This window comes from Momordica charantia (genome assembly GCF_013281855.1).
Source record: "Momordica charantia cultivar OHB3-1 chromosome 2 unlocalized genomic scaffold, Mcharantia_2.0 BLBB01000002.1, whole genome shotgun sequence".
In the NCBI taxonomy this organism is placed as follows: domain Eukaryota; kingdom Viridiplantae; phylum Streptophyta; class Magnoliopsida; order Cucurbitales; family Cucurbitaceae; genus Momordica; species Momordica charantia.
Window position 1 is genome coordinate 548,382 of NW_028275160.1, and position 13,732 is coordinate 562,113.

The 13,732-nt window shown below is 32.8% G+C and overlaps 2 protein-coding genes and 1 pseudogene across 2 annotated transcripts; all 3 read left to right on the top strand.

The window, feature by feature from the left end:
• Positions 1-4,386: 4,386 nt before the first annotated feature.
• LOC111021255 (dirigent protein 22) lies at positions 4,387-5,218 on the top strand. Its single transcript, XM_022298140.2, has one exon. The coding sequence runs from the start codon at positions 4,453-4,455 to the stop codon at positions 5,041-5,043; it is 591 nt and encodes a 196-aa protein (XP_022153832.1). The 5' UTR covers positions 4,387-4,452; the 3' UTR covers positions 5,044-5,218.
• Positions 5,219-8,602: 3,384 nt separating this feature from the next.
• On the top strand, positions 8,603-9,393 carry LOC111021252 (dirigent protein 22-like). The gene has a single exon (XM_022298137.2). The coding sequence runs from the start codon at positions 8,668-8,670 to the stop codon at positions 9,253-9,255; it is 588 nt and encodes a 195-aa protein (XP_022153829.2). The 5' UTR covers positions 8,603-8,667; the 3' UTR covers positions 9,256-9,393.
• Positions 9,394-11,185: 1,792 nt separating this feature from the next.
• Positions 11,186-12,020, top strand: LOC148212620 (dirigent protein 22 pseudogene; annotated as a pseudogene).
• The last annotated feature ends 1,712 nt before the right edge of the window (positions 12,021-13,732 follow it).

Here is a 13,732-nt window from a genome sequence, read left to right on the forward strand (position 1 = left end):
TTCTTATAATTTTTTGTGTCATATTTTTGTGTTTTACAGTTTCTTCCTTATTTACGCATATTGTGGTGTATGTTTGGATATTCTTGTGGAAGGGTAAATTATTTCACAGAGATATATATCTTTGGTAATTATATATTAATATAATAATAATAATTTATTATATCGGATCGAGTCTCGGCCAACCTTTGAGCTTCGGGCTTGATGATGAGACTGACGCTTTGGGATCTTTCATTTTGTTGAGTACAACAAATTGGGGATCTTCACTCGATCAAGCATCATTGTCCGAAAATTTTATAATTAGTATATATTTCTTTTCTTCGTACTATAAACTTTTACTTATAAATAATTTTTTAACACCGTTTTTTAGTACAACAAATATAGAGGTGAGGAATTGAACTTTCGACTTCTAGAAAAAAAATAAAGTGCATTAATTATTGAGCTAAACTAATGTTTGGCATTTTTTAAACCCCGTTGAATTCTATCACTCTTGAATAATAACGAACAATAAATATAAATAATATCAATTGCGTAATAGGTGAAAATTTTCCTAATTGCTTTTGTTCATAGAATATATTATATTGGTAGTTTCAAACCATCGTTATCAAATTTGTAATATAATCCATAAAAAATTGTAATATAATTTTTTTTTTAAGTTTCCCCTGTTAGCATTAATATGATTCTAGATTATATGGGTAGTTTCAAGTTATCATTATCAAATTTGTAATATAATCCACAAAAAATTGTAATATATATATTTTTTAAGCTTCTCCCGTTAGCAATAATATATTCTTTTAATATGATTGAATATTTGAACTTCCGACCTTTAAGAAAAAAAAGTATATACCTTAACTGAATGAATTATTTGATTCTAAATAATGTATAAATCCAGGTTTCACATATTATATATAAAGATGGTTGGTACATCCTCAAATAGGTGTATAGATTTTTACACAAATACCCAAAATAAAACAAAACCAAACATTACTTCAATTAACCGCAACTCACACAAACGGTAAAAAGTAAAGCAATTGAAGGGCCAGCGCTTTATAAATTACAACTCAATTTATTTAATAAAACAGTCCAATTTTAGAGATCAGGTTGTGAATTTGCCATAGTCTCTCTTTTCATAGTCTCAGATTAGGATGTACTTCCGCGCATCGAGGTATGACGGGTGAATCCACAGAAATAAGGCGGAGGTTGATCTACACCACAATGACTCACACATTAAACAAAATGTACCCGAACTACTAGAGACGTTTGCGAATCCACCATACTTCGATCGTCTGAGTTATCAGCTGAACTAACCTATATTTACTTTTTTATGTCCCGATGAGTCATCTACTTAAAAAGAACCCTCTCTCCCCTCCTTGAATTATTCTATTGTTTACTAGGTGCATGATAATTGGTACACCACAAGTGCATTCGTTCTTCCATAACCCAAGCTTGAAAAAAAGAAGAGATAAGAGGGTCCTATGGAAACTGTGGTTTAAGATTTTTCAGAACCCCGATCCAGCCTACCTGACTGATATAATCTAAAATACACTCTCCACACTCTCCGTTTTCGAAAAGGAAACCTCTATGCCTGTGAAACCCCTAAACTACAAGCTAGCGCGCAACGGCTTTTCTATCTAATTGTACCACGTAGTCTTTTGGAAGGTGTTTTGGGTGAGTTATTTCAACTTCATGCTTCCGTTCCCTCGATAAGGTGAAATAGCGTTGTCGTAACAACATGATCACGTTTCTATTGCTACACAACATCAAATATTTGAACAATGGAAATAGACAAGTCTTTCTTTTTTTGTCGTACTCCTCTTCTTGTTCTATCTTGTTCTATTGATTAGAAGCATCCGACCTCCCTAAAATGACATAACTCAATTAAGGAAATCTCAATCCATTGAATCTTACCTGCAAGCCATGTTGTCCTATTTCATGATACGATGCGAAAGGAAATGGAGATCTATGTTGACTGGAGTTAGAACGTCATAAAGAAATTATAGCACTACAATTCTCATAGTCTATTGTTAACCATTCGTCATTAAGAGTAGACGAATTCCAAAACAATATTGCCAAAAATCATGGAGGTGTATTCATATTTGGAGAAGAGTTTAGCGTGAAATACTCAAAAAAGGAGGAGAGAAGGGATTGGGTGGAGGCTGTCTTCTAAAATATATTAAAATTTTGCCACTTACATCACTGTTTATGGGTGGATGTTAAATGTGGCTAATGATAAGGCGAGGCTATAGAAATTTGAAATAAATAAATTGTTTAAGAGGAAAAATAAAAAATTTCTGCCACTTTTTAGAATTTTAGATTGAGGAATTTAAAATTTTTCCTCACACGGTATGATAGAAATATAGGAGAGAAAATTTGCAAAACATATATTGAGTTTGTATCAATGGTTAATAGGTGATATATGCAGATAATGGTTATTATGAAATTGAAAAATGTTGGCTACTTAGAGTTAAAAGAAACTTTTTCCTTAATGTCATTAAATATTTGACAACTAACAAAGAGAAATGAAAAAAATTATAAAAAGATAATGAATTGTAAAATATTTAATGGTATTGATTGATGATGAAGTTTCTCATTCATCCAAAGGAGTCTAATTTTTTTTACTAATTTTTACTTTAATAAGAAAAAGACTTAAGTTAAGAGAAACCCGTTAACACCATTAAATATTCGGCAACTAATCAACTAATTAAGAGAGAAATGTAAAAATTAAAAAAAATAATGAATGGTCAAATAGTTAATGGTATTGGGAAGCCAAGTTTTTTCTCCTAATTTATCTTTTAAAATTTTACCAATTATTACATCAAATTTTATCAATTTCACCATCTTTTCGTTACTATGAAGTTCAGGAAAAATATAAAATAACCACCGTTAAAATTTTGAATGATTTTTAAAATGTTGTTTTTGAAAGGGAGGGGCCAAAAGAAAATATTTGAATAGGTATTTATCGTTGTCAAGAGTAATTATAATTTTTTATTTTTGAATTACCGTTCTTTTAGTAAAGGGTTGAGAATTTAAATTATGACCTCTTGATCATAGACATGTATTAATTACCTCTAGCTAAAGTCATGCTTACAATTTAGTTGATGATTTGTTTCATCCATTGAGAGTAATTTGAGATTAATCAATTTATTTTTCATTTACCACATCTTGTATGTACAGATGGCTCATTTTTGGAAAATAATGATGCGGTACGTTTTTTTTCCTATTTATATTCTAATCAATCATAAAAGGAAAAGACTTAGATCTAGGGAGCTTCATTTTCTCTGTGACCAACCTAAATGAGGTGATGAATTCTATTTAAATTCTAAATGGGGATGAGGGAAGTATTTATCCTGTCATCTAACCGATCCTGTCAGCATTAAATATTTGACAACTAAGAGAGTAAAATACAAAAACAAAGAATTTAAAAAAAAAATAATGAGTTGTGAATTTTTCAATGATGATCAAGTAGAAATGGATAATCACCAGTCATGACCTAAATATTTTCAATCATATAAAATATATATATCCCGAGAAAAATTATAAAATATAAAGGGTGAAAAATATAGATATGTCAACATGTGCATAATTCAACTCGTTGAAGTAACTATGTCCAACTAAATTATCCTCGATTTCAATCCCCACCTTCAAAGGTTTTAAAAAAAAAAGTCAAAGAATTGAATAGTTATCTTGGAAGACTAAAAATGTTTTTTAACCCTTCAGTTTCTGTAACGGGAACGTTTTCCAAAATAATTTTTGATGTTCTAGAATCCAAACTATATAAACTCAAAGGTAAGGTGCACCTTTTGAGGGGAAAATAATTAAAAAGAAAAATGTTAGTAACTTCCTAGTCACTTTCTTCAGTTAGGTATGTACAAGATTAGTGTCCTAGATTTAGTATAGTTTAATGGCTGGGAACTCAAGACATTAGTAATATTATTTAGTCGGTGAGTTCATTTAAATTTATTTAATCGTGAAAAAAGAACTATTAATATTGAATTAAAATTAAAATAAGGTTGTATAATTTAATGTTTGGTTCCTATGAATTAAGAAAATACAAATTTGGTTCATCAAATTTAGATTTTATGTCAATTTGGTCTCAATAGTTTGGTTAAACTTCAAAAATGGTTTCTAAATTCTCTGCTTTACTTATGAGGAGAAAAGATACTATTTCTCTTTTTTTTTTTTTTTACTCAAACTTAAATCCTAAGCATCTAATATAATTAGTTAAATATAAAACATTAGCTCCATATCACCTAAAAAACTATGGTCATAGCATAAACTATTGGCAAAGTTTAACTAAATTTAGAAAATTATCCATTAAAATACTACACAGAATAATTAACTTTTATGGGTGGGAAATAATAAAAGGCAAGAGGGGACATTATAAAAATCAGGGTAGTAGCGGAAGGAAGTGCGCGGTGAGAGTGAGAGCAGAGCAAAAACAGAGTACATCATCCTATGGCCGGAATTTCTTCATTCTCCGCCGCCCACTTCCTCTTTCTGTTTCTCTTTGTCTTCTTCTCCTCCGCCGTAGTTTCAGAAGATGATTCCTTCGTAACAACTGTGGAAGTGGAGGACAAGAGGGTTTTGGGTCTGAAGAACGAGAAGCTGACACACTTTCGCGTGTACTGGCACGACGTTTTGGGCGGAAAAAACCCAACGGCAGTCCAGATCGTAGCGCCGGCGCCGGCTTCAAACGCATCGACGTCGTCGTTCGGTTTGGTCCGAATGATCGACAACCCATTGACAGCGGGGCCGGATCCGAGGTCGAAACTGTGGGGGAAAGCTCAAGGGTTGTACGCGGCGGCTTCCCAAGAGAATCTGAGTTTTTTAATGGCGATGAATTTCGCGTTCATGAGTGGGAAGTACGGCGGAAGCTCCATCACCATCTTGGGAAGAAACCCAGTTGGGGAGAAAGTGAGAGAGATGCCGGTGATCGGAGGAAGCGGGGCTTTTAGATTTGCGAGAGGGTATGCTCGAGTCAGAACCCTTGTTATAAATCCGGTGGCAGCAGTGGTTGAGTATAATGTGTATGTACTTCATTATTAATGCCTTATGCCTACATATGCTGCCATTTCAGTTTAATTTGGCTGCAGCCTGCTGTGTCTGCTAAATCTATATATATGTTATCATGTTATAATAAGTAATCTGTGTCTGCTAAATCTATGTCATCTGTCACCGAATAATCCAAGAGCTTATATGTGTATACATGTTTGATTTTACATGTAATGACTAATAATGTTGCCCTTTTAAAAAAAAAAAAAATTGGTCCCTTAAATTTAAACGACTCCAATTAAGTTTCTTATGTTCCCACGAGCCATCTGCTTAAAAGAACCCTTTCTAAAGTGCATGCCTCCTTAGGTCGTTTACTATAGGCGCGATGACTGGTACACCAGATGTGCATTTTGATGAAAAGATCACAGGGCCTATAGAAAATATGATAAGAGATTTTTCTAGAAGCTCAGTCCAGCCTACCCGGCCTACTGATATATTCTAAAATCTATTTTCCATTTTAAAAAAGGGAACCCTAAGAGACCCCTGAACTACAAGCTAGTGTGCAACGACTTTTTTGATCCAATCATACTACGTAATCCTTTATTTCAGCTCCATGTTTTTGTTCCCGTGAGAATGAAGCAGTATGAACAAGCTTCTATTGCTATGCAACATCAAAGAGGGGAACAATGAAAATAGATGGTCTTTCTTTTTGGTTTACTCCTCTTCTTGTTCTATTGGGCCTTACGTGCGAGTCATGAGTGCACTATTTCATGATATGATCGAACAAGGAAATGAAAGTCAATGTTGACCGGAGTCAAAAGGTATCTTAAAGGACTGATATACAACACCATAATACTTAGAGTCATCGTTACTCTTTCGTTCTTTAAGAGTAAGACGTTATTTCAAAACAATATTTTGTCAAAGCTCGTGGAGGTGTATTGGTATTTGGAGGAGAAGAGCTTCGTGTGAAACGCTTAGGAAATGGGCATAAAAATGGTTGAGTGGAGGTGTCTTCTCGGACACATTAAATTTTGCCACTTATATCATTGTTCGTGGATGGACGTTAAATGTGACTAATAACAGGTTTATATGATAGTTAGCGAGACTATAGAAATTAAAAAGAAGAGGAAAAATCAAAATTTCTCTCACTTTTTAGATATCTAGATAAGGAAAAAAAAATTCCTCACAATTTGAGAAATTATCGAAAAGACTGCCGAGATATAATATAAATATAGGAGAAAATAATTGTAAAACATATATTAAATTGTATCAAATGGTTAATGGGTGATATTTAGATCATGGTTATTATGAGAATTGAGATAACCATGTTGCACAGTAGCTCCATTCAATAATTTTACTTTTAAGTTGGCCTAATTTATCTTGTAAAATTTTACCAATTATTACATCAAATTTTATCAATTTCACCATCTTTTCCTTATTTAAGTCACAATTTTGAATAATTTTTAAAATTGGGTTAAGATAGCAGTTTGGTCCAGGTATACTTTTAACTTTAGTTTATTTTGATTCCTATACTTTCAATATTAGTTCATTTTGGTCTCTATACTTTTAAAAGTGATGATTTTAGTCTCTCTTTGCAAAATTTTAACACAAATTTTGCACAAACGGAAGCTTTTAATATAAAGTAATATTTACATTTTAAGAAATATATTGATTTTAGCGTCGTATTGAAATTGTGATAGAAAAAAAATGAGATTAAGAATAAAATTAACAGATAAAAATGGTCACTTTTTAAAAGTACGAGAACCAAAATGAACATTTTGAAAATAGAGGGACTAAAATGAACTAATATTGAAAGTATATGGATCAAAATGAACATTTTAAAAGTATAGGGATCAAAATGAAGTAAAATTGAAAGTATACCTGACACCTAAACGAGTATTTTAACCTTGAAATTTTAAGTGCAAGACTGCTGTATTTTGAACTCAAGGGACCAAAAGAAAATATTTGACAAAATTTGGGGATTAGAGTAATTATAGTATGTTATTTTTCAATTAATCTGTAATTAATTAGTTTAGTCGTTGTTTTGTTTCATTATTAGAGGGTTATTTGAAATTACTCAGTTTATCTTCCATTTACTATAGGTGGCTCATTTTTGGAGATTAATGGGGCACGTTTTTTTCTCTATTATATTATAATCAAAGAATTAGGTTTGTCCATTTTCTACCGAGGATGGAGCTGTGAGGAGATCCATCTAAATGGGATAGAGAATATATTCCGTTTAGATTTTTCATGGGACGGGGATATCATCTAAACAGCAACGACAACGGGAACAGAGAATATATTCCTCATCTCTGTACATCTCTACTTAAGATATGTCAACTTGAGCATAGTTCAATTGATTAAGATACTTACTTCCAGTCAAAATGTCGTGAATTATACATTATGAAAAAAAAATTGTTTGTTAGGAAGGAACAAAAGTTTCAATGTTTTCTTGCAACCAATTTTCATTGGTTCGTTCTTGTTCCTCAAACATAAGGTTATTCTTTTTTCAAAAGGTCCTTCAACGGGGTTAGGTGTCTAACAACTTAGTAAAATTTTCAACATATTGGAGGGGTCAAAAACCTATTATATAGAAAATTGAGACTTTAATAATTAATTAGATAAAAAAAATTTAAATCATTTTTCACACTTCATGGATTAGACATTATTTTTAAACTTTTTTTATTTAAAACTCAAATTTATGTCTAATTAAAATATGTCAATAACTTATTAAACATAAAATTTCTATTTCTATTTAACTCACTTATATAAATTTATCATCCATGAATTTTCAGCTACACAGAATATATATAATTGAAAGATGACAAATTAAATTGAAACATCTTAGTATTACAGAACTAAATTAGAGAAATTGGAGGGAAAAATAAAATGAAGAATTATGTTTTTGGAGTCAACTAGGCGTGATTGCTACGTTGATGAATTATTTGAATATAGGGAAAGGCAGAGGAAAAAGAAAGTTAGAATATTAATTCCATATTGTGGAAAGTGTGGCAAAAAGAAGAGTATAGAATATGTAAAGATATTATATTGGTTGGTGTGAATGAATGGATTGGTTCATTTTCATATATGTGATTTGGGAAGAGCATCAAATTCAATTTCAAAGTAAACAAAACCAAACAAATCAACACTCCAATTCCAACAACCACAACTCAATTTCAAACCCCACACAAAATGGTATAAAACCACAAAGCTCATCCCACCTGTTCTAGAAACTCATTAATCAACCAAACATAATAAAATAAAATTATTAATTTATGATGAAATGAAACATGAACTTAATTTTCACCTTTTACTTTTTTAGAAATTCATCTAATTTAACTGTTGCCTTATCTTACGAGTAAATTTTATTTACAAAAAAAAAAAAAAAAAAACCCTGATTTTCTTGTGATGCTTTGAGTTAGTCAGTTAGGTATTCCATGACATGACCCATTGACCCACTTCACTCGTAAAGTTTAAATTTATTATTATTTTTTCGAAAAATAATATATAGTTAATTATTTGTTGGAATGTTTCCCATCTCTACATTATAGAAGCCCTAATTGCAAACAGAATAGTAACCAACTCGCTTTATATATATATATATATATATATATATATATATATAGACTGTGAAGTCCGCGTACTGAGAGCAGAGCAAAAACAAAGGATTTCCATTCCATGGCCGGAATTTCTTCAATCTCCGCCGTCCACTTCCTCACGCTCTCTCTTTTCGTCTTCTCCGCCGTAGCTTTTGCAACTCCCGAAGATGAGGATTCCTTCGTAAGGAGCGTGGACAGGAAACTGTTGGGTCTCCGAAAACAGAAGCTCAGCCACTTCCGTCTGTATTGGCACGACACTCTCACCGGTAAAAACCCAAGTTCGATCCGGATCTTACCGCCGGTTTCGAACTCATCGACGACAGGGTTCGGTTTTGTCCAAATGATCGACAACGCATTAACAGCGGGGCCAGACCCGAGGTCAAAACTGTGGGGAAGAGCTGAGGGGTTCTACGCAGCGGCTTCGCAGGAGAATCCGGGTCTGTTAATGGCGATGAATTTCGCGTTTTTTAGCGGGAAATACAACGGAAGCTCACTCACCATCTTCGGGAGAAACCCATTTATGGAAAAGGTGAGAGAGATGCCGGTGATCGGAGGAAGCGGGCTGTTCAGATTTGCCAGAGGATACGCGGAAGCCAGAACCAGCAAGATTGATTTCAAAACAGGAGATGCGGTTATTGAATATAACATCTACGTACTTCATTATTGACCCTCTGTTTCCTTTACTTTTCTAAAAGGTGTTATTTTTCTTTTTCTTTCCTTCCTTTTTTTACCTTTTAATAATTTAATGTTAAGTGGGTTTGGTTGTTGGAATTGAAATGCAAGTTCCCTTTCCTTTTGAGTTCAACGGATATATTCATCGAATTATTAACTTAGCCTTTTCCAACTCAACTATGTTCAGATTAGATTTTTATTATTTGATTTCAAACCCACAACTTTACTTCACTCCGAACATTAAGATTATTTAAACAATAGGGAAAAAAAAGAATCCAACCACATCTTAGCTAAGCGGTATTGACGCCTATTTGAGACGGTGAATTTGAATCATTTCTATTCATTTGTTGTACTAAAAAATAATAGGAAAAAGAAATGAAAAAGAAAAAGGCCAAAACCTCAGAAGTATGAGTGATTTTTTTTTTTTTTTTTAGAAAAAGATGGCTTGAAGAAGCAAATTAGCTATGCTGATTCCAGAAGCATTCATTATTTCCCAGGAAATGATGAGGGCGGTATTCTTCCATTCTCTGTGAGGATCACCATTTCTCAATAATCAATATTATCATCATTTTTTGACCTTGCAATAATATATCGTCAAGCGTAGAAAAGTGTTAAAATAACTTAAATATCAACAAAATCTAAGAGGTTAGAGGGAGGATTGAGTAAATTTAATTTATATATAGATATCTAAATATATAAAATAATAAATTTATTGTAAAATACAAATTTAAGATTTTGGATTGAATAAAGATTCTTAGGAGAGTGAGAGTTAGATGCATTAGATGATGAAGTAAAATTAGTACAACTTTAAGGATGAAATTAGAGAAATAATTGAATGAGAATGTCTAAATATGACTATCTCACCTTGAAAATATAAAGAATAATATAAGTGGACTATTATATTAAGGATCTCACATTTAAAAAATAAAAAAAACCTAACAAAAGTTTATAATATAGATGTACTACTCTTGTCCAAGATATCAAGAAAGATAGATTTTAAAGAACTTGACATTAGAGAGGAAAAATATCTCACAGATAAATTTTAGAAGGTAAAGATAAACGTGAAAACTAAAAATTTCGAGAGAAATTACAAAAATATGATAGAAGGACCATTGAGATAATAAATAAAGGCATAGAGTGACAACAAATTTTGAAAGAAAATTCTCAATTTATAAGGTGAAATAGAAAGAAAGTTTTGAAATTTAAAGCACTAGCCATTTTAAAAATTAATTTTCTGTTAATTTTTTTCTTGACAAAAAAATCACTTAAAAATCACCTTATAAGTGATTGACTAAAAATCACTTAAGAATTATTGACAGACATATCATCTTAAAATGGTAGTGCTTTTAACATCAGTGGAAGTTATTTTATCCAATTTCATCCTAAAATTGCCACTTCATCTAAAAATTGTCACTTCAATTATACCACGTCATTTTTTGTTAGTCAACTAACGGTAAAATGTAGTCGAAAATTATTTAAAATCATTTCTCAAACATCAAAAAGTTAAAGTATCGTTTTTTTTTTAACTTCAAAGACTAAAATTGAAGTTTATCTTAGATTGAATCATCCCATCCTTGTTAGGAGCCATAAGGTTTTTTGAATATGTATCCAAATATTTACCATGAGGTAGGCTCAACGTGGTGGTCCCATTTAATAATTGGAGCGGTAGTAGGAGAAAATTAAAAAAATATATATTTTAAAAAAATTTCCCCTGCATAAAATGTATTCATCACAATTCACATTACAAAAATATTTAAAGAAAAAGCTATATTATTTTATGTTGGGTAGAGTAACGAAAACTTAACAGCAAAGACAAGAGAAGAAATTACCTTTCTTTCTTTCTTTTTTTTTTTTTTTTTTTTGAGTACTGAACAAATAGTTACTAAATAAGTAATATATATGGAAATTAAGGCTAAAAATGAGATGCCATAATTGTAGACTCGCACTCGCTTTATATACGGAGGCAGAGGCGGAGGGATTCTCGTGTCTTGTGAAGGGGCAGAGCAAAAACAGAGAGCTCAAATTCTATCATCCATGGCCTCGATTCCTTCAATCTTCACCACCCACTTCCTCTTCCTCTCTCTCCTCGTCTCCTCCGCCATAGATTTTGCTTTTGCAGCTCCCCAAGGCCAAGATGAGGATTCCTTCGTAAGGAGCGTGGACAGGGAACTCTTGGGTCTCGGGAAAGAGAAGCTCAGCCATTTCCGTCTGTATTGGCACGACACTCTCACTGGTAAAAACCCAAGCTCGGTCCGGATCGTACCGCCGGTTTCGAACTCATCGAGGACAGGGTTCGGCTTGGTCCAAATGATCGACAACCCATTAACGGCGGGGCCAGATCCGAGGTCGAAACTGTGGGGAAGAGCACAAGGACTGTACGCATCGGCTTCGCAGGTGAATCCGGGTCTGTTAATGGCGATGAATTTCGCGTTTGTGAGTGGGAAATACAACGGAAGCTCACTCACAATCTTGGGAAGAAACCCATTCATGGAAAAGGTGAGAGAGATGCCGGTGATCGGAGGAAGCGGGCTGTTCAGGTTTGCCAGAGGCTACGCCGAAGCCAGAACCAACAAGGTCGATTACAACACAGGGGATGCGGTTATTGAATATAACATTCACGTACTTCATTATTGACTCTCCCTCCCTCCATTTCTCTGTTTAAGATTTTATTTTTCACTTTTCAATAATTTAATGTTAAGTAAGTGGGTTTGGTTGTTGGAATTGGAAATGGAACCTTGCTTCTGATTCTGGTTGGCTGTAGACTACAGTAGCTGTGTTGTGTTCATTGTTGAACTCTGTGAATTGCACATTCGAGAAATTCTAAACAATGATGGAAAAGGAGAAGCCTTTAGAACATAAAAGGCAGAGTGGTCGCCGACACTTCAATTTCAATTGAAATTATAATGGGGAAGGAGAGAGAGGTAGTGGATGATAATTAGATGGTGAATTAAAGGTAGAGAGGATGTGATGATGACGATGATTGGATGTTTGGGCGTGAGATATAAGGCTGTTTCCCATTTTCTTCAGCGTCCTTCACGTTTTGTTTGGGCCTAAATTTCAATTTCAAAACAAACCCAATGGGCCTGCCCCTCTCTCCTCTCTAATGTGGGCCCGTTGACCTCGAAGTCCTTTTTTTTTCCTTTTAAATTTAGGTTAAATTCAAGCGGATGGATGGATTGAAATTGAATCATGAATGATGATAGGCTGACGAATGCCACTTTCAAGCAAACCAAACGAGACTTTTCATCGCCACGCTACCCAATTTTCTATTATTAAAAAATAATCTTCAATTACCCAGTTTTTGATTGATTTGAATTTATTCCATATTTTTGTTAGTCAAAGTCGAATAGCATGACATAATCCAATAAATTATAGAAGAATTATGTAACACTCTGGTTAAAATGAACATAGTTCAACAATAATTGGAATAAATTATAAAAGAATTACGTAACATTTCTGTTAAAATGAACATAGCTCAACGATAATTGAAATAAATTTCAAATCAAAAGATTGTGAGTTTGATCCCTACTCTCGGTACTAAAAAAGAAAAATAAAAATGCTCATAATTTTTTTTATTCCTTTTTGATAACTTGTACAAACTTCTAAAGTACACTCACGTATTTTCCTTCATTAATTACTCATTTTTCCGCCAAATTTTCTATGGCTAAAAAGATCTTCAGTTATTCTATTTGTTTATTTTTGTAAAATATATATCTTGGGTCCGGTCGGCGGCGCTATACGACTTTTCTTTAATCTCATTATTTTTATTTTTATTATTACTTTTATTTTTTCTGAATGACATTCTTTTTTTTTGGTTAAACATTGTCGATGACTGATTTAAATTTTGTTCCATCTTATTTTTCTTTACTATAATATAAGTTTGGTAAAAGTTGAATGGCATAATGGAATCCAATAACGTAACTAACAACAACTACAAAATTATTTTGGAAGAATAATGTAAGTCTATGAAAATTGTGCTGCATTTTCAGTTTTCCTTTAACTAAATTAAAAAGAAAAATCAATCTAATAAATTTAGCAACGTATGAACCATTTCATTCCGGTATGAAACAAGTCGTTTAAGATTTAAAATGAAATGATCCAAATTTGAAACGAAACGTTCCATATTTAAATGTTACAACAGCTACCTCTAGTACCTTGAGTATCTCCACAATTGTATCATATTGTCTACTTTGGACATAGTCCTCACGACTTTACTTTTGGTTACACCCAAAATGAATGAAGATAGTTGTCTTCTCTTACATACCTCATGATCACCCTCTTTCCTAGTCAATGTGAGACTTTGTTTTTACTCCTTTACAAACTCAACAATCCACCAATCCCTCTCAGGCAGTCACTCATCCGTCCCTTGGAAGACGAGAATGTGAATAATATATTAATAAATAATAATAATCAAACCATGCACGAACCTATAAGTGGAAACATGAGAATTAATTAGTCAAACACGTCCTGCC

What these genes read in the sequence shown, in the direction of transcription:
- LOC111021252 (XM_022298137.2), top strand. Translation starts at nt 8,668, where the DNA reads ATGGCCGGAATTTCTTCAATCTCCGCCGTCCACTTCCTCACGCTCTCT.
- LOC111021255 (XM_022298140.2), top strand. Translation starts at nt 4,453, where the DNA reads ATGGCCGGAATTTCTTCATTCTCCGCCGCCCACTTCCTCTTTCTGTTT.